Source organism: Pezoporus wallicus, unplaced genomic scaffold (genome assembly GCF_028554395.1).
Source record: "Pezoporus wallicus isolate ANWC-B61680 ecotype Strahan unplaced genomic scaffold, APGP_CSIRO_Pwel_v1 contig_13696, whole genome shotgun sequence".
In the NCBI taxonomy this organism is placed as follows: Eukaryota; Metazoa; Chordata; class Aves; order Psittaciformes; family Psittacidae; genus Pezoporus; species Pezoporus wallicus.
In genome coordinates, this window is record NW_026635673.1 from 94,129 (window position 1) to 115,639 (window position 21,511).

The 21,511-nt window shown below is 60.4% G+C and overlaps 3 protein-coding genes across 6 annotated transcripts; 1 reads left to right on the plus strand and 2 right to left on the minus strand.

Moving 5' to 3' along the window:
• Positions 1 to 735: 735 nt before the first annotated feature.
• On the plus strand, positions 736 to 5,163 carry POLR3C (RNA polymerase III subunit C). The gene is made up of 14 exons (XM_057397275.1): positions 736 to 920; positions 1,519 to 1,774; positions 2,281 to 2,466; positions 2,549 to 2,634; positions 2,736 to 2,840; positions 3,063 to 3,155; positions 3,248 to 3,328; positions 3,717 to 3,768; positions 3,867 to 3,927; positions 4,009 to 4,159; positions 4,326 to 4,427; positions 4,676 to 4,725; positions 4,809 to 4,958; positions 5,037 to 5,163. The coding sequence occupies exons 1-14, from the start codon at positions 774 to 776 to the stop codon at positions 5,116 to 5,118; spliced, it is 1,602 nt and encodes a 533-aa protein (XP_057253258.1). The 5' UTR covers positions 736 to 773; the 3' UTR covers positions 5,119 to 5,163.
• Positions 5,164 to 6,141: 978 nt separating this feature from the next.
• On the minus strand, positions 6,142 to 15,051 carry PIAS3 (protein inhibitor of activated STAT 3). Of its 3 annotated transcripts, none has more exons than XM_057397274.1 (15): positions 14,996 to 15,051; positions 13,999 to 14,054; positions 12,871 to 13,247; positions 12,045 to 12,129; positions 11,503 to 11,553; positions 10,446 to 10,536; positions 9,380 to 9,514; positions 9,175 to 9,280; positions 8,709 to 8,782; positions 8,158 to 8,234; positions 7,546 to 7,682; positions 7,157 to 7,283; positions 6,805 to 6,929; positions 6,504 to 6,541; positions 6,142 to 6,398 (listed from the first exon to the last, which is right to left on the minus strand). In XM_057397274.1, the coding sequence occupies exons 3-15, from the start codon at positions 13,169 to 13,171 to the stop codon at positions 6,186 to 6,188; spliced, it is 1,560 nt and encodes a 519-aa protein (XP_057253257.1). In that variant the 5' UTR covers positions 13,172 to 13,247; positions 13,999 to 14,054; positions 14,996 to 15,051; the 3' UTR covers positions 6,142 to 6,185. The 3 variants fall into 3 exon arrangements, with proteins under 3 accessions (XP_057253257.1, XP_057253254.1, XP_057253256.1); XM_057397271.1 differs by having other exon boundaries at positions 8,158 to 8,318; XM_057397273.1 differs by lacking the exons at positions 13,999 to 14,054; positions 14,996 to 15,051 and adding an exon at positions 13,779 to 13,926 and having other exon boundaries at positions 8,158 to 8,318.
• Positions 15,052 to 15,739: 688 nt separating this feature from the next.
• ANKRD35 (ankyrin repeat domain 35) lies at positions 15,740 to 21,389 on the minus strand. 2 transcript variants are annotated; one of them, XM_057397285.1, is made up of 13 exons: positions 21,175 to 21,389; positions 20,037 to 20,167; positions 19,856 to 19,944; positions 19,532 to 19,596; positions 19,340 to 19,397; positions 19,133 to 19,203; positions 18,948 to 19,054; positions 18,374 to 18,549; positions 17,241 to 18,145; positions 16,668 to 17,081; positions 16,127 to 16,216; positions 15,977 to 16,042; positions 15,740 to 15,861 (listed from the first exon to the last, which is right to left on the minus strand). In XM_057397285.1, exons 1-13 carry the CDS (start codon positions 21,211 to 21,213, stop codon positions 15,802 to 15,804), a joined length of 2,271 nt encoding a protein of 756 aa, XP_057253268.1. In that variant the 5' UTR covers positions 21,214 to 21,389; the 3' UTR covers positions 15,740 to 15,801. The 2 variants fall into 2 exon arrangements, with proteins under 2 accessions (XP_057253268.1, XP_057253267.1); XM_057397284.1 differs by having other exon boundaries at positions 16,668 to 18,145.
• Between the last annotated feature and the right edge of the window lie 122 nt (positions 21,390 to 21,511).

Sequence of the window (21,511 nt, forward strand, 5' to 3'; positions counted from 1 at the left end):
CCCCACCAAACCCGGCTGGGCCCAGCAGGAGCCCAAAGAGCAGCGATTCCATGGCTGGGGCACGAAGGAGCCCACAGAGGGGGGGTCACAGCCCAGACCGGGGCCATCTGCACGAGAGCCACCAAGAGCCCATCCCTAGGGAATCCCAGGTGGGTCCCGAGGAGGGGGAGGGCGGACAGGAGGAGGGGAAGGAGAAGGGAAGAGGCTGGGGTCACCCTGGAGGGGGGGGGGGGGGTGTTACCGAGCCCCCTGCCTGCTCCCCGCAGCAATCCCAGAGGGATCGCACCCTACATACGTCAGGAGGGGAGTGAGGGGGTCTCTGCTGGCTGGGGAGCGGGGGGGTTTGGGGTTCAGGGACAACATGGAGCGGGATACCCCGGGATACCGGGACACGGGAGGGGGGGGCGCTCAGGGGGAGCCGCTTAGGCCCGGGCCCGGCCGCACGCGGGAGCACTGCGGGGCCGAGGCCGCGCTGCGGCGGCGCTCCGCAGGGAGAGAGCGGCGGCGCCGGCACGAGACCACCCCCCCGCGCTAGCCACTCACTTCCGGTCGCCTCGTCTGCTCCAGGGCAGAGAGTCCGGAGCGGAGCAAGGGGAGGGCGCGGGATAGAGCGGCGCCGGAAGTGGCAGGCGGGGAGCCGGAAGTGGCGGTTGCCATGGCGGCCGGAGCCGGGTGAGTGAGGGCGGGCCCGGTGTGGCGGGGGGATGCGGGGCCACATTCCCGGCATTCGCCCTGCTCCCAGCGCCACCGAGGGCGTTTGAGGCGCCGCGGGGATGACCCAGGCGGAGCTGAAGCTCTGCTCCCTGCTGCTGCGGGAGTACTTCGGGGACATCGTGGAGACAATCGGCACGTTCCTCATTCGGAGCGGGCCGCAGCCGCTGCGCCTCATTGCGGCCGACACCGGGCTGCTGCTGGACCAGGTGCGGTGGGAGACAGCCCCTGCCCTATGGCCGGTGCCCCCTCCCTGCCCAGTGCCCCATCCCTGCCCAATGCCCCCTCCCTGCCCCATCCCTGCCCAATGCCCCATCCCAGCCCAGTGCCCCCTCCCTGCCCCATCCCTGCCCAATGCCCCATCCCTGCCCCATCCCTGCTCTGTGCCCCATCCCTGCTCCATCCCTGCCCAATGCCCCATCCCTGCCCCATCCCTCCTCTATGCCCCATCCCTGCTCCATCCCTGCCCAATGCCCCATCCCTGTGCCCCAGCAACCTACCCCCCCTGCCCCAGTGCAGCTTGAGGCCGTTCCTCTCGTCCCATCCCTTGTTCCTTTGTGCCCAGTGCCAGCACATCATGGAGCAGTGGCCATGAACTAGCAGCCACCAAGCGCCACCTCACCATGAGGAAGAACTCGGTGCTGAGGGTGGCAGAGCCCTGGCCCAGGCTGCCCAAGGGGTGCTGGAGGCTCCATCCCAAAGCCCCATGGACACGCTCTGGGTGGCCCCGGCTGGGGACTGGTGTGTGGGGATGTGGTGGTGCCCCAGGGAGCTGGGAGCCTATGGTGCCATGGAGCCTCCTTGCAGGTGAAGAAGGCGCTCTGCGTGCTCATCCAGCACAACCTGGTGGGTTACCAGGTGCAGAAGCGGGGCCTGGTGGAGTATGAGGCACGGTGCCAGCGCGTGCTGCGCATCCTGCGCTACCCCCGCTACATCTACACTGCCAAGAGCCTCTATGGGGACACGGGCGAGCTCCTGGTGGAGGAGCTGCTCCTCAACGGGCATATGAGCATGAGCGCCCTTGTGAGGAAGGTGGCGGACAGGCTCACCGAGACCATGGAAGGTGGGAAGCTCCGCAGGGAGCAGGGGGCAGGATGGTGGCGCTGGGTATGTGCAAAAGGACCTGCCCAAAGTGGGCTTGGGGAAGGGACACCTTCGACTGGTGCCTTGGACACTGCCAGCTCCTCCATTCAACCCATTCCAGTGTCCCACCACCCTCAAGGAGGAACTTCATCCCAATATCCCATCCCAATCTCCCCTCTGGCAGGTTAATACCATTCCCCCTTGTCCCATCCCTCCAATCCCTTGTCCAAAGCCCCTCTCCAAGGTTTCTTGTAGCCCCTTTTGATTGGAATCAGGATCTTAGACTGCCTTGGGTTGGAAGGAACCTCAAACCTCATCCAATCCAGCCCCTGGCAATGATCAGAGACATCTTCAATAAACCCCATGGGAATGTTGCCCCCCCCAGTCCCAAACCACCCTCAGAGCATTCCTGACCCCCAGCATCCCCTCACCCTTCGGAGCCACAGGCACCACCCTGAAGCCACCATCCCTCTCCCTGTGGATCAGATGGGAAAACCATGGATTACAGTGAGGTGGCCAACACCTTCGTGCGCCTGGCAGACACCCACTTTGTGCAGAGGTGTCCCCTGGTCCCTGAGGGCCTCGACACCCCCACGGTGCCACCTCCTCCTGCGCCCACCTTGGTGCTCAACGAGAAGGACATGTACGTGGTGCCCAGGCTCAACCTCGTAGGTGAGACACCCCTCGGTCATGTTCTGCTGCCCTGATCCCACAGGGATGGATTGGGAAGAGCCAACTCCAGCTTCTCTGACAGGGAAAGGGAAGCGGAGACGCTCGTGTGAGGAGGAGGATGGGGAGCGCCAGGCTAAGAAGCAGAAGCAGGATGGAGAAAGCACTGAGGTACCCAGGACATGGAGCAATGTCATCTACAGGGCATAAAGCATTCCCTCCATTCCATCCCTCCTTCCCCCCCCATTCCATCCCTTTTTCCCTGTTCCCAGCCTCCTCCTGACGACGGCATCTACTGGCAAGTCAACATTGACCGCTTCCACCAGCACTTCCGGGACCAGGCCATTGTCAGCGCCATAGCCAACCGCATGGATCAGGTCTATGGAATCCCTTGGATCCTCCTGCCCTTCCTCTCCTCCTACTTGTGGTCGTAGTGGGGATGTTCTAACCCTGCTCCACCTCCAAGCAGGCTCATGATGGTTGTAACTGGAATGACCTCCAAGTCCTTTCCAACCCAGCCCATTCCGTGGTGGGTTCATGCTGCAGGAATTGCTCAGAACTGAAGTTCTCCCACTGTTTTCTTCTGTTCCCAAATCCAGACCAGCAGCGAGATTGTGCGGACGATGCTGAGGATGAGCGAGGTGACCACGTCCTCCAATGCACCCTACACGCAGCCGCTCTCTTCCAACGAGGTCAGTTCCTGCTTCCGGTTTGGGGTCCAGCAGGAAAGCACCTGGAGCCTTGGAAGAGCTCCATTTTACCCCTCTTTATGTTCTCCTTGTAGATATTCAGGTCTCTCCCCGCTGGATACAACATTGGGAAGCAGGTTTTGGACCAGTATCTCACTCTGTTGGCAGATGACCCGGTGAGGAAACATGTGCTCGTGGTTCCTGTCCTAGTGCCGGAGCTCTGGGGGGGTTATGAGCCTGCCCCATGTTTTGGGGGCATCTGGGGCTGAGGGAAAACCACTTTCCCATTGGATTTCATGGAATGGTTTGGGTTGGAATTGACCTTAATGCTCATCTAAAGCCATGGGCGGGGACTGGAGCAGGTTGCTCCAACCTGGCCTTGAATACTGCCAGGGGTGGGGCAGCCACAGCTTCTCCATTCAGCCCATTCCAGTGTCCCACCACCCTCACAGGGAAGAACTTTCTCCTGGTATCCCACCTAAACCTTCCCTGTTTGAGGTTGATCCCGTTCCCCCCTTGTCCTGGATGAAGGTCCCTCTCCAGCTTCTCCCTCTTCCCTTGCAGCTGGAGTTCGTGGGGAAGGCGAGGGACAGCGGCGGGGGCATGTTCACTGTCAGTATCCTTTGGGAAGCAAGAGCCTGACCCCCTCCCCATTCCCAGCACGTGAAACATTCCTAAGAGCTGCCATTATCCCTTGACCTTCACCTTGCACTGATCTCCACAAGGCCCTGGCATCCCTGGCCACGGCCACCTTGGAGTCCATCGTGGAGGAGAGGTGAGGTGGCCACTTGGGGCCTTCATGGGCTCGTTCTTGACCCTTTCTCCTGCCTCCTGAAGTGTTCCCCTCTTGGCTCAGGTTCGGCTCCCGCTGTGCCCGGATCTTCCGGTTGCTCCTGCGCAAAAAGCACCTGGAGCAGAAGCAAGTGGAGGATTTTGCCATGATCCCAGCCAAGGAAGCCAAGGACATGCTCTACAGAATGCTCTCGGAGAACCTGGTGGCCCTGCAGGTGAGGGTGGAGAGGATGGAGGCCAATGGAGCTCCAAGGTGGCCCCACGCGGGAGCGGGACATCACTGGCTCCAGCACCACCACCATGATACAGACTCCTCACAGTGCAGCCATTGGGTTGTGATGGACACAAGCCCCATAGAGCACTTCCCCCTTCTCTTGGTAGGAGATTCCCAAAACTCCTGACCATGCTCCCTCCCGCACCTTCTACCTGTACACCGTGAATGTGCCGGCTGCAGCGCGCATGCTGCTGCACCGCTGCTACAAGGTATGGACGCCAACATGTGCTTCACCACCACCACCATGCACGGGGGTTCTCTTCTATCACCACAGTATGTGTGGTTCTCCTCCACCACTCCTCCACACCATATGTGTGTCTCCACCACCACCCCATGAGCAAAGGTGCCTGTTTGCCCACCTGTGTCCCCTCATCCTGGGGACCCCATGGCTGGGTGCAACCACCTTGTCACCCCTCATCAGACCAGAGGCTCATCCGTTCCCATTCCCCTTTCCCAGAGCGTGGCTAACCTCATGGAGCGCCGCCAGTACGAGAGCAGGGAGAACAAGTGAGTCCCCAAAGCCACCGCGTCCCTGTCCCTGTGTCCGGGTGCAGGGCCCCCAACGCCACCGTGTCCCGTGTCCCCTGCAGGCGGCTGCTGGAGAAGTCGCAGCGGGTGGAGGCCATCCTGGCCTCGCTGCAGGCCACAGGCGCGGGGGACACGCAGCTGCAGGACATCGAGGAGATGATCACGGGCCCCGAGCGCCACCAGCTCGACACGCTCAAGCGCAACGTCAACAAGTGAGGGGCGGGATGGGGAGGTCCCTGTGTCCCCCGCGTGTCCCTCTGCATCCTCCATGTGTCTCCCCATGTCCCCAGGCTGGACGCCAGCGAGACGCAGGTGGACGAGACCATCTTCATGCTGGAGTCGTTCATCGAGAGCACCGTGAGGCGGCCCTGAGGGGACAATAAAGGGACAGAGCCAAGGAAAAAGCGTGGCCTTGGGGGTGCAAGGGTGGGGGTGTCCCCTATGGTGCCATTGAGGTGGTGCTGTGCTGAGCAGATCCTTGTTGGAATGGGACAGGAGCCTGGGCTGGGCATGGAATGAGGAACTCAGTGAGGAATGCTGGTGTGACCCAGAGCAGCAGCACTGGGAGCCAGCACCTCTGGCTGCGGGGAGAGCAGAACATCATCCACACACCCATCCAATCCATCCATCCATCCCCACATCCCCACCCAGAGGCATCCAGGAGCCACTTCCTGACGTTCCCAACTCTTCCCACCACGGCAGTTGGGGTCCTGCTGCACAGCACCAGCTCCCAATGGATTTAATACCTTTATTGCATGGAAGCACCCACAGCACCTGGGCTACAAGGCCTCATCCCAATGGAATCCTGCTCCCTGCTGCCCCAGCCCCAAAACATCCCACTTGGAATTCCAGGAGCCACAACTCCCATTCAGTCCATAGATAACCTGGGCAACATCACCACCTTCAGTTATCCCTATGTCCATAGGGAAAACAGGGGAAAACTTGGGAACTATCCATGCAACTGGAATTACAGATTCTGTGTGTGTTCCCTGACCAGCTCCAAGCTGGAAGGAGGTAAAAAAAAGTGGAAAAAGGCAGGTTTGGCTTTTAAGAATCCACGGGAATTGCACTGGAGGGATGGGGCACCCAGGCTCTGGCTTCATCCCAGCCTTTCCCATTGGCTTCTTCCCTTAAAAAGGAGGATTTCTTCCCAGCTGGAATTCTGCTCTTGGAATTCTTGGATTCTGTATTGGAATTCTTGGGAGTTCTATAGAGGAATCCCATGGGATAGAACCAGGTTGAAGATGCTGCTTCCAAAGTCAGGGGGGTTGGTTTAACCCTTGGGAAGAGGCACTTCCCAACCCCCCATCCCAATCCCAGTGGATACAGAGTTCACCAGCACAAGGGGTGGGAATTGCCCAACGCAGTGGTCAGGTCCCACCTGGAGACAAGGCCAGGACTCGGCCTTGTGTCCCATCTATTCCCAGCGGGAATGCTGCTCAATCCAGGGCGATGATGTCAGATCTGCATCCCGGCTGTGCTGTGGGGCTGCTCTGGAGTGTGGTGGTGGCCACGATGCTACTGGTCTGATGGGATCCGGCCATGGACATGGGGGTGACACCAAGGAAAGGCCTGGAAGTGCTTCCATATGGGAAGAGATGGCCAAGGGCATCCTGCTCCTGCAGGGAGGTGATGACTGAAGGGCTGTAATGCTGCCAAGCAATGGGAATACCTCAGTCAGCTCCTGGTACCCATAAAACCCCATCCAAGGGGATGGAGCCATCCCAGAGCTTCCCAAAGCCACCACCCAAATGTACCTGGTTTTCACTTGGAAGGAAGGAAAACAACTCCAGACCTAGAATAGGAAAAAAGGGGAATAAACATCCAGTGGGGAGGGGATTCTAATGGGTCCAGCCCCCTTCTCAATGAGATCCCAGCATCCTGACAGCTCCCCAAAGCTGGAAGGGCTTTGGATAAAGGACGGAGGGATGGAACAAGGGGGAATGGCTTTAACCTGCCAGAGGGGAGACCAAGATGGGATCTTGGGAAGTTTTTCCATCCACCTACCCACTCTGGCTGTGCTGACTGGTACCTTCAGAGGGAGGGACCTGTTGTTACCTGCAAGCTCCGAGTAGGAAGGGTGGAAGTCAGGAACGGGGAGGTTGGAGACATAGTCCCTGCCCAGGGCTGCCATGGGAGCACTCCGGAGCACAGAGGAGGGCCGGGGGTGGATGCTCAGCACCCTGGAACACAGCAGGGACACGAGGAGCATCACTGGGAGCAGCCTGGGAAGATCCAGGAGCTGCCCCCTGAGGTGCCACATCCCAGCACAGGACACCCGGAGAACAGGGGGTGCTTCCTGAGAGCTGTGTGTGGGGAGGGGAAGGAGCAGGGAATGAGCAGGAAGTGAGCAGGGAATGAGCTGGGAATGAGCAGGAAGGATGCAAGCCGGGGCCGGACCCCGCCTCACCCCTTGTGCCCGGGGACGCTGCTGAGCGGCCGCTGCCTCTTGGCCGCCGGTGCCTCCTCCTCGTCGGACGAGTCCCGGGTCAGGTCGATCACCTCTGCCCGGGGCCCGGCGCCCGCAGCGGGAGCGGCTGCAAGGGAAGAGCCGGCATCAGCCCCGGAGCGCCGCGGCTCCCGGAGCGCAGGTCCCAGAGCGCACCAATGCCAAGGGGAAGCAGCAGCTTTCCTGCTGTTCCCAGCACAGGGCCTCTCGTGCTCCTGGTGGTTTCAGCTCAATCCCAAACTCCAGCTCCAGCCCGGGCTGGGGGATGCTCTGAGTGTTGCTTTGCAAGTTGGAATTCCAAGCATTTTGGCATCCCAGCCAAAGGACTGGTGAGGAAAGAGCTTCCATACCCTCAATGCCACTGAACACAGAGGTCTGGCCCATGTCCTGCTTCTCCTTCTTCAGCTTCATGGGGCACCAGGAGCCATCCTCCATGAACTGGATCTCATCACAGTCTGTGCAGGAGTTGAGGATTTCCACGAACAACCTGCCAGGAGAGAGCACAAACACTCCATGGAATCCTGCAGGGATGAGACAAGGGGAATGGCTTTAACCTGCCAGTGCCTGCCCCATCCCTGGTAGTGTTCAAGGCTGGGCTGGATGGGGCTTGGAGCAACCTGCTCTAGTGGAAGGTGTCCCATGGCTTTCAATGAGCTTTAACTTCCCACCCAAACATTCCAGGATTCCACGATTCTGGAGCAGAACTGATGGAGCTCAGGAGCTGGGCTCAAGGGGTGCAAAGAATTAACCCCCTGGGCCAGCATCACCTGCACGTTTAGCTTTAGGATATACAGTGATTGTGACAAAGGCTTCTTGTTCTTTAGGAGAAACCTCTCCAGACTGGATCAGTTTAGGGAATGGAGTTACATCCCATGTTATTCCAGGCTATAAGCTATGTCAGGATGGCAGAGATAAGCCTTAGAAGAAAGCCATGACCCTGCGTAAAGAGCCCTCAAGCTCACCCATCGATGATCAGGTCGTCGTATGGGGCTTTCTGGTCACACACAGGACAGGTCCACGTGGGCTTCTTCTCGTTCATCTGCAGGTAGAGGGCTGCATCGAAGCACTGCAGGTGGCTGCACGTGGTGGCTCTACAGGGCACCCTCAGCCTCATCTTACCCAGCTGAGGGACAAGAGACAGGAGCTCAGGGGGATTTATCCAGCCTCTTTCCAGGGCTAATTCCCATCTTGCCCCTGCCCAGCGCATTGACCTGAGCTCAGTGTCCAAGAGGAGTTAATGGGGGAGAGAAAAGCTTTCCCTGAGGAACTGGTGCCCTTTGGTTTGCTTTTGAAGCTCATTCCACATGCTAAGAGTGAAGGGGAAAGGCAGGGAGAGGTTCCCCAGGAGGCTGTGTGAAAGAGCAGCAGGCTTGCTTGCCTTTGGGCCTCAAAGCTGGCTCCTTTGCTACCAAAGCAGGGCTGCAGCAGCACCTACACAGTGGTTAAGGTCAAAGCAGGAAGCTCTTTGCAAAGGCCCAGCCAAGAGAAGAGGAACATAAATGTAGAGACCTACTGGACACAGCAGGGACACGCGTAAGCTGGTTGTAGCTATCTCACTGTCGGGGTCAGCAGTTAGCTTTTCCTTGACTGCAAGAAGAGGAGGGGAGAGAAGGGTCTCCTGTCATCATCCTCCTTCTTGGACACGCAGCGACATGTACAGACGGGATGGAGCGTTCCACATCACCCTGAGGTGCTGGCACAGGGTGGCCAGGGAAGCTGTGGATGCCCCATCCCAAGGCCACAAGGTTGGACGGGGCTTGGAGCAACCTGCTCTAGTGGAAGGTGGCTTTAGATAAGCTTTCACGTCCCTTCCAACCCAAATTCCATGGGGATTCCATGATACCACCACGTGTTAGTTGGATGAGTAAACCCAGTGTAACACCCATGTGGGCCAGGCAGGCAGAATTCCCAAGCCAGGCTGTCAAGCAAATCCCATCGACCAGCTGGGAAAAGGCTGGGAAAACCCAAGAGGGACTTACTGAGGGCTCGGGAATGATCTGGGTTTCGGATGCCCTTGGCCCGGAGCTTCTGCAGCAGCGCCACAGCCGTCAGCTGCTTCACCAGGTACACGGACAGTGAGTAACTCTGTTGGAGAGAGCCCCGCTCAGGAGAGGGCTCGGTGCCTCTGCCAGCCCATCCCTACGGAATGCAGAGGGATGGAGCAGCAGCTCCCACCCCACTCACCCGGCCCAGCTCTGAGGACCAGTTGACCACGAGGCTGTTGGGGACGGTGGCCGAGAGCCGCGCCAGGGGCGTGATGTTGACCGGGCGGTTGGGCCGCTTGGGCTCAGTACCGCTCTTGCTGGGGGGGAGGTAACCCTGTGGGGCAGAGAACCTTGACTGAACCCTTCCCAAGGTGTAAAGGCCACCAATGGGCACCTCCAACCCCCTAGAATGGGTTGTGAAGGAGCTTAAGATCATCTGGTTCCATGGGCAGGGACAGCTCCCACTAGAACACATTGCTCCATGCAGCATTCTCTTCTCCATTCCCAGTGTTCTCAGCCTGGCTCCTGGGAGCTACTCCAGCCCCTGCTCATCCTCGTAGCCTCCTCTGGACTCTCTCCCAACAGCTCTGTGTCCTCCTTGTGTTGAGGGCACCTGAGCTGCACCCAGTGAGGCCATAAAGCCACCTATGGGAGTCTCCAGCCCTCATTCAACCCCTCAGGATGTATTTCAAGTCATGCTTTAGAGCTTGTCTGGGAATTGCTCTACAGATCCCAAAGTACTGTTAGTCCTTGTTATTCATTCCTAATGGGATATTAGGATTGTGGATGCTCCATCCCTGGAGCCCACAGGGTGCCTGGAGAAGCTGTGGCTGCCCCATCCCAAGACCAGCTTGGAGGGGACCTGGACCAACCTGGTTTAGCGTAAAGCATCCCTGCCCATGATGGATGATCTTAAGGTCCTTTCCAACCTAAACCGTTTTAGGATCCCCTTATTGCTCAAGGAATGAGGGATAAATGGTCCCTTTAATATCCATACCTGAGGAACGAATCCCAGTGTGAGCTCAACCCCAGCACTGGCACTCCAAGGTGTCTACAGGGCAGGTTAAAGCCATTCCCCTTGTCCCATCCCTCCAACCCTTGTCCAAAGCCCCTCTCCAGGTTTCCTGCAGCCCCTTTAAGCACTGGAGCTGCTCTAAGGTCTCCTGGAGCCTTCTCCATGCATTGAAGGTGCTATTCCATGGATCTCAGCTTTTACCAAGGGCAGGCTTCAGGCTCAAAGGAATCCAGAAGGAAGATTTACTCACGGGCAGGGGACAGAGTTTGCCATTGACCTTGACAAATAAGTTAGGTGGGAAGTGATCTTCCTGGGGGCAGCTGGTTTCACACAAGCAGAACCTAAAGGAGAAAGTGGCCAGTGAGTGGTGACATTCCCAAACTTCCCTTTGCCAAGCGGAAATCCCTTTTCCCCAAGCAGAATGGATCCAGGGCTGGAAAACAGGAGGTGAACAGCGCCACAAGTGCTTCAAACCCTGTTTCACCACCAATGACTTCAAGGGCTTCTCTACATCAACTCCCTGCCTGTGGCTCTGTTGGCATCCCCTGCATGTCCCAATCCTGCCCAATCCCAAGGCTCTGGGTTCCTCTCCAAAGTGCCTGCTCCCTGAATCCCACCATAGCCCTGTGCTGGAGCAGGACCTGGAGCCACAGGTACCTGGGAGTTCTTGCTCGGGAACACACACAGCAGGAAGAGATGGTGCCCACCACCTCTCACATGAAGGTCTGCTTCCTTGGAAAGCTTCCTTTTGGAAAACCCTTCACCCTGCCACCCAGAGCACGGCAAGAGGCGCACCCTGAGCCTTGGAAACCATGCACCCAGGGGCTGTTGTGTGCTACAGAAGAACCATTTCCGTACGTCCACCTTGTTCCTGGGACCGTCAAGGCCTACTCCAGTGGAAGGTGTCCCTGCCCATGGAGCTGGATGGGCTTTAAGGTCCTTTCCAGCCCATTCCAACCACGGGTGAATGTTGGGGAAGAGCCATCCCAGCTCCTGTTTGGTGCCACCAAGAGGCAGAGGGTGCTGGGGAGGCACCTCCATGGATTTTACCATTCCCACTCTCCACATGCCATGGATTGTGTTGAGTAAGAGCTGAGGGAAAATCAAATGTGAAGCTCAGGAAGCTTTTGTCTCATTCCTGCTTAAAACCAAGAGGAAGGAGTTCTCCAGGAGCCCCAAAATGCTATGAGATGTTTTGCTGCCCTTCAAACAGGGAATCTCATGCGGCAGCAGCTCCAGGGGCGATTCCAAACCTGAAGGCAGGGCAGAGGGATGTTGATGGGATGCTTTGGGTGGCATTCCCTTACCTCAACTGCACTTGGATGGTGTAGTCACACTTGGCACCTGGTAAGAGATCTCTACAAGAGAAGAGAAGGGCTTCAGATGGGCAGCAGCACCCACTGGAGCATCAGAGCCCCACAGCAGGACATTGCCCTGAGTCCTGTTGTGGCTGCTCCATCCTAAAGCCAGGCTGGAATGGGCTTGGAGCAACCTGAGCTCCAGGAAAGTGGAGGAGGGTGGCTTTAGATGATCGTTAAGGTCCCTTTGAAGCCAAATTCCATGGGGATTCCATGATGCCACCACTTTTTAGTTGGACAATGAATAAAACCAGTGTAGCTAAAGGGTAAATCCATGTGGACCCACAGGCAGAATTCCCATGCAAATCCCATCAAATAGCTGCAGAAGTGATGGGAAAAGGAGGAACACCCCCCGCCCCCCCAAGGCTGCTGCCTTTTGGGATGCCATCAATGCCAGCCTCACTGAAGATCCTGCCTGGAGGCACAGCCTCAGGTCTGGGATGAGCTGGAACGGCTGGAGCCCAGTTATGGCATTCCAGAAGTTCACATACCGGGAAGTGAGGATCTGCTGGACCTGCTGGGGGGTGAGAGCGAAGGTGAAATGAGCCTCCTCGAAGCGCTGGCTGGTGCTGGAGGCTGGAGAAGAGATAGGAAGTGATTCCAAAGCCATAGGAACACCAAAGCACAGCTCGATCCATGGCCAGGATTAACTGGGAGCCACAGAGCTGAGCTTTTCCAAGCGGATATTCCATTCCTATCCCTATCTCTAGTAGGAAAACCAAGACCTGGTGGCTTGGACAGAGAGGAGGTGACTCCAAAGAGCACCTCCAAGCACAGGTTCCTCAGCAAGGTGGGGGGGGGGGGGGGGTTTGCTTCCCCAGCGCTGAAATGGAATTCCTGACCACAGCAGGAATTCCAAGGAATTCTGACCATCCTCAGGCTTGCTGTTCACATCCAGAACCAACTCCCGTCTTACAACCAGTCCCTGCTCTGCTGGCAGCCTCCATAAACCCAGAGAGAAACAGCTCCAACATTCCCAGGAGCACAGGGAGAGCTTGGGAAGATCCAGGTGTGGGGAAAAGCTAAAGCTGGATCTTCCTCACTTGAAGCAGAGTGGGGAGGGACCAGGGGGCTTCATCCCCATCCCCTGTCTCACTGTCCTCACCCATCACCACCTCCTCCACCCCTGCTTTGTTTGCCTCCCCCATAGTCCAGATTCCTGGCATTCCACAGCCACCACGAGCTGAATGGAGAAGGTCTGGATGCCCCGTCCCTGGCAAGTGTTCAAGGCCAGGCTGGAGCAACCTGCTCTAGTGTGAGGTGTCCCTGGACGGGCTCTGAGGTCCCTTCCAACCCAAACCCAACCCCCAAACATACCCAAGGTGGTGGGTTTGATCAGCTCATCATACACCTGGTAGAAGGGCAACCTCTTCATCGTGACATCAGGGTGCAGGGGGTGCACGGGGGGAGTCCCATGCTCCACATCCACCTCCTGCTTGGCTCCAGGTCTCGGAGGTGGGAATGTTGCTGCCATGGGGCTGGAGCTGTGCCCATAGGGAAGCTGCCCCTCTGTAGTGGGTGCGGGCAGGGGCCCTGCCTGCATGTGGAGCATGGGGAGGTGGGAAGGGGCCAGGGGCTTGCGGGGAAACTTCCTCCTGTAGAGCTCCTTAATCTTCATGGGGGTACTTGGGCTCCTGCTTCCTTCCAGGCAGGAGAGCGTGGAGCCGGGATACCCCACAGCTCAGCACCATGTGCTGCAAGGGAAGGGAACCACCGTTACAAGAGCACCAGGAGGATTCCACACTGGATACTCAAAAGGTTGCTACAGCCCAACCAAAACCCCCTGGAGCTTGAACTTAAACTAAAGCCAGGCTTTAAGCTCTCAGCTGAACCCCACTTAAAGCCCAAAAGGGGGTTGAGGTGCTGCTTTTCCTCTCCAAAGGATACATTGGAAACCAACCCAACGCTTCCCAAAGGAGACAGAGCTGAGGAAATGCTGCTCCTGAGCTCAGGGGATGGCTTCTTGGAACAGGAGCAGCCATGGACAAGTGCTATGGAAGCACAGATCCACCTCCATGGGTGTATCCATGTGCTCAGCACTGCCCAACTCTGCCTTCAGGGCAGGGACAAAGGGTTAAAGCCAGGATCGAGCAGCTCACGAGGGATCGGGAAGACTTTTCCCTTTGGGGTCCCCAAATACAATGCACTCAGCAGCAGGTGGACTCCGCATCCAACCCTCCTATAGAGCCCCATAGAGCTTCCCATAGCACCAGCCCCACAGAGACCTCTTATGGGGCCTCTATGTCCCCTTTATCGCCACTGGGGCTCGGGACACACTGGGGCTGTGTCCATCCCAAACCTCATTCCAGGGACTCACTGCTTGCCTTGGCCTTTAGCAGGGAACTTACACCCCATATTCCAGCCTTGGGGGGGGGGGGGGGAGGAATAAGCATTAACCCAACAGGGAGAAGGATTCCAAGGAAAACAAAGCAGCTTTGGGATTACCAGGGCAGGAACTCCCTGTTCCACAGGAGGGCAAAGGAGGACACACGCTTGCATTCCTAAAGGAACAAGAGATGGAGGGGGGTGAGAGCCTGGCCCATACCCCCCCCTCTGCTCTGTGGGGCTCAGCTCCCTCCCCACAGCCTGGCGCAGCTCTGAGCCCCCTGGCTCTGCCCCGCATGATCCCAGCCCCTCACAACACCCGCCATGGGTCCCATAGCCCCTCACAACAACACCCGCCATGGGTCCCATAGCCCCTCACAACAACACCCGCCATGGGTCCCATAGCCCCTCATCACAACATCCACCATGGGTCCCATAGCCCCTCACAACACTCACCATGGGTCTCACAGCCCCTCACAACACCCGCCATGGGTCCCACAGCCCCTCACAACACCCACTATGGGTCCCATAGCCCCTCACAACACCCACTATGGGTCACACCGCCCCACGCAGCCCCGTTATGGATCCCACAGCCCCTCACAACACCCGCTATGGGTCCCACAGCCCCACACAGCCCCGTTATGGATCCCACAGCCCCTCACAGCACCCGCTATGGGTCCCACAGCCCCACACAGCCCCGTTATGGATCCCATAGCCCCTCACAACACCCGCTATGGGTCCCACAGCCCCACACAGCCCCGTTATGGATCCCATAGCCCCACACAACACCCGTTATGGGTCCCACAGCCCCACACAGCCCCGTTATGGATCCCATAGCCCCTCACAACACCCGCTATGGGTCCCACAGCCCCGTTATGGATCCCACAGCCCCTCACAACACCCGCTATGGGTCCCACAGCCCCACACAGCCCCGCTATGGGTCCCATAGCCCCTCACAACACCCGTTATGGGTCCCATAGCCCCACACAGCCCCGTTATGGGTCCCACAGCCCCACACAACACCCGCTATGGCTCCCATACCCCCTCACAACACCCGCTATGGGTCCCATAGCCCCACACAACACCCGCTATGGATTCCTACCACCCCCCGCCGCACTTTCAGCTCCGCCGCCGCCATCTTGGGACACGGAGCACTGCCGCGCAGCACCGCGCATGCGCCAACAGACCACGCCCGTTTCCCTTAGTGCCCCGCCGACTTCCCTTATGGCTCCGCCCACTTCCCATATGGCCCCGCCCCTCTGCCGCTCGCCACGCCCTCTCAGCCTCACCACGCCCCCGGGACGGAACTGGGGGGCTGTAGCCTCCTATGGGGCTGTGTGAGCTGTATGGGCCTGTGTGGGGCTGTCTGGGGACTACTGTTATATGGAGCTGTCTGGGGCTGTATGGAGCTGTATGGGGCTGTGTGTGCCTGTTTGAGGCTGTATGGAGGTATATAGGGCTGTGTGAGGCTATATGAGACTGTGTGAGGCTATATGAGACTGTGTGGGGCTGTATGGGGCTGTGTGGGGCTGTATGGGGCTGCGTGGGGCTGTATGGGGCTGCGTGAGGCTGTATGGGGCTGTGTGGGGCTGTATGGGGCTGTGTGGGGCTATATGGAGCTATATGGGTCTATATGGGAACAAGCACTATATGAATCTCTATGGGGCTTTCTATAAGGCTCTTTGGGGCTCTATGGGGACTTGGTGCTATATGGCACTCTATGGGATTAGTCCTATTTGTGCCCACCCGTGGCCTGGCTCCCAAACCCACCCCGCGTACCCCCATGGAGCAGGACCCTCGCTCCCAGCCAGGACCCTCACACTGCTGCAGCCAAAGGCAGCCAGGGACAGGGAGCACAGGATGGGACCAGGAAGCTTTGCCTATTTAATGCCTTAGTGGGAGCCGTGGGGCCGATCCTGCCCCTCAGCCCTGGGTGTGCAGGATGCGCAGCAGCATGGCGTGCACCCCCTCATCCATGAATCCCTGCGGGAGGAAGAGCTTTGCCAGGGAACGGGGTCCCAAAGTGGGTGCTGAGCTCCATATTGCCCAGCATTCCAGCTGGAATTGTTCCCCTGGAGCCAGGGCTTCGGGGTCCCACCTGGGCAGCGTTGAGCAGATGGGTCCTGTAGATGGCCACGATGTCCCGGTGGTTCTTCTGCTGGACCTGGGAAGAAGGAGGAAGAGGAGGAAGAGGAGGATGTGGAGGTGGGGTGCTGGGTCCGAGGGGACCGCGGGTGCTGGCACCCACCTCCAGTTGGAGCTGGAGCCGGGCGCTCTGGCTGCGGAGCCCCAGCACCTCTGCCGACAGCTTCTCTGTTTCCACCAGCAGCTTCTTCATCTGGGACAGGGATGGGGACAGCGATGAGAAGAGAATGGTTGGCAATAGGGAGAGTGATGAGAAGGGAATGGCAGTGGAAAGAGGACAGTTATAGGGATGGGAAGGCAATGGGGATGGATATAGAAGGGGGATGAGGATGGGAAGGGAATGGGGATGAGAACAGTGATGGGAAGGGGATGACGGTAGGGACAATGATGAGGACAGCCTCAGGAAGAGGATGGTGATGGGAAGGGAATGGCAATGGGATGGGGAAAGTGATGGAAATGGTGATGGGAACGGGATGGGGACAGATATGGAAGGAGGACTGGGAAAATGATGGGAAGAGGATGGTGATGGGAAGGGAATGGCAATGGGAAGGGGAGAGTGATAAGGACTGTGATGGGAAGGGGACAGCGTTTGGAACAGTGATGGGAAGGGAACAGCGGTGGGAAGGGGCCGGTGCCGGCCTCACCTTCCCGTCCTTGTCCCGGCAGGCCCTGGCGAGCTCCCCGGCCCTGTCCCGGAGGCTGCCGAGGCTCCGCTCCAGCCCGTCCGCGCGCTCCCGCAGCTCCCGCTCCCGCTCAGCCGCCCGGCCCAGCGCCTCCTCCTTGGCCCTCGCCTCCTCGGCCGCCACCTCCCGCCAGCGCTCGGCATCTCCCGCTGCTCCCGGCGGCCCCGGGGGGATGCTCCGGTCGCGCAGGGCGGCCGCGGTGCTGACCAAGCGCTGCAGCGCCCGCGGCACGCAGGGACCCGCGGCCAGCACCAGCTCAGCCACCGCCTCCTCCAGCTCGGCCAGTACCGCGGGCACAGCGTCCCCATCGCTGCCGGGGGCTCCTGCTGCGGGGGTACCTTCGCCCTCCATCTCTGTGATGAGCTGCAAGGCCTCCTGCTGGGACCGCACCAGCCCGTCCAGTTTGTGGTGCAGCTCCCGCAGGATACCGGCCCCCGCGTCCCCGGCCGCTTCCCGCACCCGCTCGCCCACCCCATCCCGCAGCAGCGCCAGCTCCCGCCGCTGCCGAGCCAGCTCCCGCCGCAGCCTCCGCACCTCCCCCTGAGCGGCACCTTCCAGCTCCGGGTCCTGCTCCCGCAGCCCCCGCAGCTCCTCCTGCAGCCGCTCCCGCTCCCGCCCCAGCCGCGCCAGCTCCGCCAGGAGCATCCCGTTGCTCTCCTTCAGCTCCTGCATCTCCTTCTCCGCGCTCCCACCCTCCCCCGGCGGCTCCTCCCGGCTCTTCCCACCCGGAGCCGGCTCCGGGCGTTGGGAAGGCGCCGCCGTCCCGTTGAGCGCCTGCGGCAGCTCCCGCTCGAGGGTTTCCAGGAGGTCGCGGGATTCCTCCAGGATCTTGGTGTGGGTCTCGTCGGCGCGGCTCAGCGCCTGCTCCAGCACCAGCACCAGCTTCTCCCAAGCGGCCAAGCTCCTCCGCACGGCCTCGGCCGACACCACCTCGTAGTGCAGTTTGCTCCTCAGGGCATCCTCCACCTCCTTCTGCAGCCCTTTGCTCCGGGTGAAGGCTCCCACCTTCGCTTCCCGCAGCCGGGCGCACTCATCCCGCAGCCAGCTCAGGAAGGGGACCAGGGCAGCGGCCCCGGCCCCGGGACATGTCCCCCCCGGTTGGTGTCCTTCACCCTCGGCCATCATCCTCTTCCTCAGCTCCTCCATGTGCTGCGCCAGCAGGGCCAGGCAGGCGCCATCCTCATCCTCATCCAGCATTCCATTCCCGGCTCCGGCCAGGAGCTGCGCCAGCTCCCGCACCTGCTGCCGGATGCTGTTGGAGGCGGCCTCCAGCCGCTGGCATTCCCGAGTTTTCCTCTCCAGCTGCTCCTGCAGCCGCTGAACATCGCTCCCATCCTGCTGCTTTTCATCCTTGCCCTCATCTTCCTCCTCCTCACTGTCACTGCCCGGGGTCCCCTCTGTTTGTGGCACGGAGTCCCCGGTACAGCCAGCACCGTTCTCTGCTGAGAGGGGTAGAAACGATCCCATTTGTCCCGCTTTTACACCTTTTTCCCCTAAAACAAGCAGCCGGGTGGTGGGTGATGGTGATGGGGTGATGGTGACGGGCTGATGGTGGCGAGGTGATGGTGACGGGGTGATGGTGATGGGATGATGATGATGGGGTGATAGTGATGGGGTGACAGTGATGGGGTGACAAGGGCAGGGGGTGGTGACTGGGGGACTTTCACCTCTCCCACTGCAGCGAGCGCGGCGTAGGAGCCGCCGGAGGGCGCGGCTGGGGATCTTCTGCTCCAAGTGGTGCCACCGCTCCTCGTCCCCTGTGTCCCCGAGGGCCGCCCCATGGCTGAGCAGCAGCTCGGCCGACTCCAGGCTGCCGTGTTCGCAGGCCAGCGCCAGGGCTGTGCTGTGGAGCAGTGACATGGTGACATGAGTGCTCAGTGGCATGGTGACATGAGTGCCCAGTAGCATGGTGACATGAGTGCCCAGTGGCATAGTAGCTTGGTGACCTGGGTGCCCAATGGCATGGTGACATGATGGCATGGGTTCCAAATGGCATGGTGACATGGGTTCCCAATAGCATAGTGACATGGTGGCACGATGGCACGGGTGCCTATTGGCACAGTGACATGATGGCACAGTGACATGATGGTGGCACAATGCAACCCGTTCCTTGCCACTCCTTTTCCCCTCACTCTTCCCTTGGGGCCAGGAGGCATCCCCAGGGTGCACCGAGCGCCATCAAGCCGTTATCCTGCACACGGGGCACAGCACAGACACCCCCCTGTCCCTGCAGACACTCACTTCTGCTCCTTGTCGGCCAGGTTGGGGTCGGCACCACGCTGCAGGAGCTGGGCACAGATGGCAGTGTGGTTGCCCCTTGCCGCCAGCATCAGGGGGGTCTGCCCGTGCTGGGGGGACATGAGGTGCTGTCAGCGCCCCCTCCCAGCACCCATTGGGTCCCACACGTCCCCAGGGTCCCCACTTACTGCATCGGTGACATCCAGGACGGTCTCGTGGTCACAGAGCAGGAGGACACTGGAGGCACAGCCCGAAGTGGCTGCATGGGCTGTGTCAGCACGTGGGGGGACGGACACGGCTCTTTTGGGGGTCACTGGGACATCCCCAACCCCGTATGAGCCTTCAAGACCCCCCCAGCCCAGCCCAGCCTGGTTTGGGCCCCCCCTGGCACTCACCAGCCCAGTGCAGAGGGGTTCGGCTCTGCCCGTCCACGTGGCCCTCGTTGGCACCGTACTGGAGGGGGACACAGTGGGCAGCTCCTTGTCCCCATGTTTATCCCCATCTCCATCCCGAGCTCCATCCCGTCTGCACCCCCAGCCCTGTCCTTGTCCCCATCCTTATCCCTATCTCCATCCCCATCCCCGTACCTGCAGCAGGACCTTCACGCACTGGGGCTGGCAGGCGATGGTGGCCAGATGCAGCGCAGTGCTGCCTGCAAGGAGACACCCTCGGGCTGGGCACCGGCGCCCGAGAGGACACCGGGGAGAACCCCCAACCCCAGGGGACACCCCACCTTGGGGACATCACCCCATGGCATGGCAGGACAGGGATGCTGCCCCAGAGCTTGCAGCCTCCGGGTGCAGGTCTGGGGTACACTCAGCCCATCAGCATCACCATCACACAGGGACTGGACATTGGCTCCATGGGGTGTCCCCGTCTATGGGGGTGTCCCCACAGTATCCCCCTCTTACCATCGTCATTCTTCTCATTGACCGGTGCCCCATGGGCCAGCAGCAGTGTCAGGCACTCGGTGAGACCCTTGGATGCAGCCAAGTGGAAGCTGGAGGAGGGAGAGTGGTGGCTGCAACCCAGGTACACTCCCCCCCCCCCCCCCGGTGTCCCCCATGGTGTCCCCTGTGGGGGGGAACATACGCGGATTGCCCCACGGCGTTCAGCTTGGCAGGACGCGATGTCTTGCGGGCGGCGAGTGCAGCCACGCGCCCCACGTCCCCCTTCTCCACTGCTTCCAGCAGCTTCTGGTCCTGCTTGTTCCAGCTTTCCACCTGGAATGGTGGCGGCGAGGGGAAACTGAGGCACAGGCTTGCGGGGTGTGTGTGTGTGTGTGTGTGTGTGTCAATGACCGCCCCCCGCAGCGGCGTGGAGCCGTGCCTCAGTTTTCCTGCTTGCTGGAGGGCTCCATCGGGGATGGGGTCGCGAATCCCAGCGGATCCCGGCCCTGGGCGCAGCCAGCAAGGGGAGGCGAGGCCGGAGCGTGCCCCAGCCTGCTCCTGCCCGGCTGGTTTGTCGGGCTCGGCCCCGCCGCCGTGCGGGGTGTGGTGGCACCGACCGGCGCTCGGGACCGGCAGCGGGATCAGGTCTGGGAATACGCACCGGGACGGGCACCGGCATCGGGGGCCGAGCATCCCAGTATCGGGGTTGCGATTGCAGCCACCCTGGAGCCGGGACTGGGAGTGCAGGCGGGGGATGGATTGCGGTTGAGGTCGTAGCTGCCATTAGGGCTGGGGTCAGGATTGGGATTGTAGCTGGATTTGGGCTGGCATCAGGGCTGGGGTTGTAGCTGGCACTGGGGCAGGCATTGGTGCTGGGATTGCAGCTGGAATCGGGACTGGTGTTGGGTTGTAGCCAGCATCAGGGCTGGGGCTGGGATTGGGTTTACAGCCGGCACTAGAGCTGGGATCAGGGCTGGGATTGCAGCCAGCATCGGGACCAGCTTTGGGTCTGGGCTGTCACCAACACTGGGGCTGGATTGAGGTTGGGGTTGTAGCTGGCATTGGACCTGGGACTGGGCTCGCAGCCAGCATCGGGGCTGGGACTGGGAGTGCAGTCGGCACCAGGACCAGCACTGGGTCTGGGATGCAGCCGGCATCAGGGCTGGGACTGGGGCTGGGGTTAGAATTGGGATTGAATCCAGGATCGCAACCAGGAACTGTTGGGGGGGGGGGGGGCCTTCCTCCCACCCAGCCCCACAGGGTTGCCACGGCAGCACCCATGGGTGCTCAGCGGGCCCGGGGCTCGCTGACACCCGCAGTCATGGGGCGCCGGGACTCACCGCCACCTGCGAGCTGGAGCAGGAGAACATCCTCTTCATGGTGGCGGGGGGGCACAGACCGGGGACACCCCCAGGACCCCGCGGTGCCGCGCCGGTGCCGCTGCAGGTCTGTGGGTGCCGGTGCTGCCGCCCCAACGCGCGGCCTCCGCCCCGTCACCTCCCCACGCCCGCGGCTCAGCCCGGGCTTGTCCCGTCCCCTCCCCGGCGCCGTGGAGCCCCGGCCCCCCTCCCCCGGCCCCAAGCACCCGGGGTGTGGGTGTCCATCACCCTGCACAGGGCTCTGTGACCTCCCGGGGGTCCCCATCACCGCACTCGGGGGAACACAAACCCCAGTATG

Coding starts and splice junctions, on each gene's coding strand:
- POLR3C (XM_057397275.1), top strand. CDS start 774: ATGACCCAGGCGGAGCTGAAGCTCTGCTCCCTGCTGCTGCGGGAGTAC. Junction 3,329..3,716: donor CTCTGTTGGCAGATGACCCG/GTGAGGAAACAT, acceptor CTTCCCTTGCAG/CTGGAGTTCGTGGGGAAGGC. Junction 4,428..4,675: donor TGCTGCACCGCTGCTACAAG/GTATGGACGCCA, acceptor CCCCTTTCCCAG/AGCGTGGCTAACCTCATGGA.
- PIAS3 (XM_057397271.1), bottom strand. CDS start 13,171: ATGAAGATTAAGGAGCTCTACAGGAGGAAGTTTCCCCGCAAGCCCCTG. Junction 9,281..9,379: donor GGTCCTCAGAGCTGGGCCGG/GTGAGTGGGGTG, acceptor TCTCTCCAACAG/AGTTACTCACTGTCCGTGTA. Junction 8,319..8,708: donor GCGTGTCCCTGCTGTGTCCA/GTAGGTCTCTAC, acceptor CTTGTCCCTCAG/CTGGGTAAGATGAGGCTGAG.
- ANKRD35 (XM_057397284.1), bottom strand. CDS start 21,213: ATGAAGAGGATGTTCTCCTGCTCCAGCTCGCAGGTGGCG. Junction 19,204..19,339: donor AACCCCTCTGCACTGGGCTG/GTGAGTGCCAGG, acceptor CAGCCCATGCAG/CCACTTCGGGCTGTGCCTCC. Junction 18,146..18,373: donor CGCTCGCTGCAGTGGGAGAG/GTGAAAGTCCCC, acceptor CCCTCTCAGCAG/AGAACGGTGCTGGCTGTACC.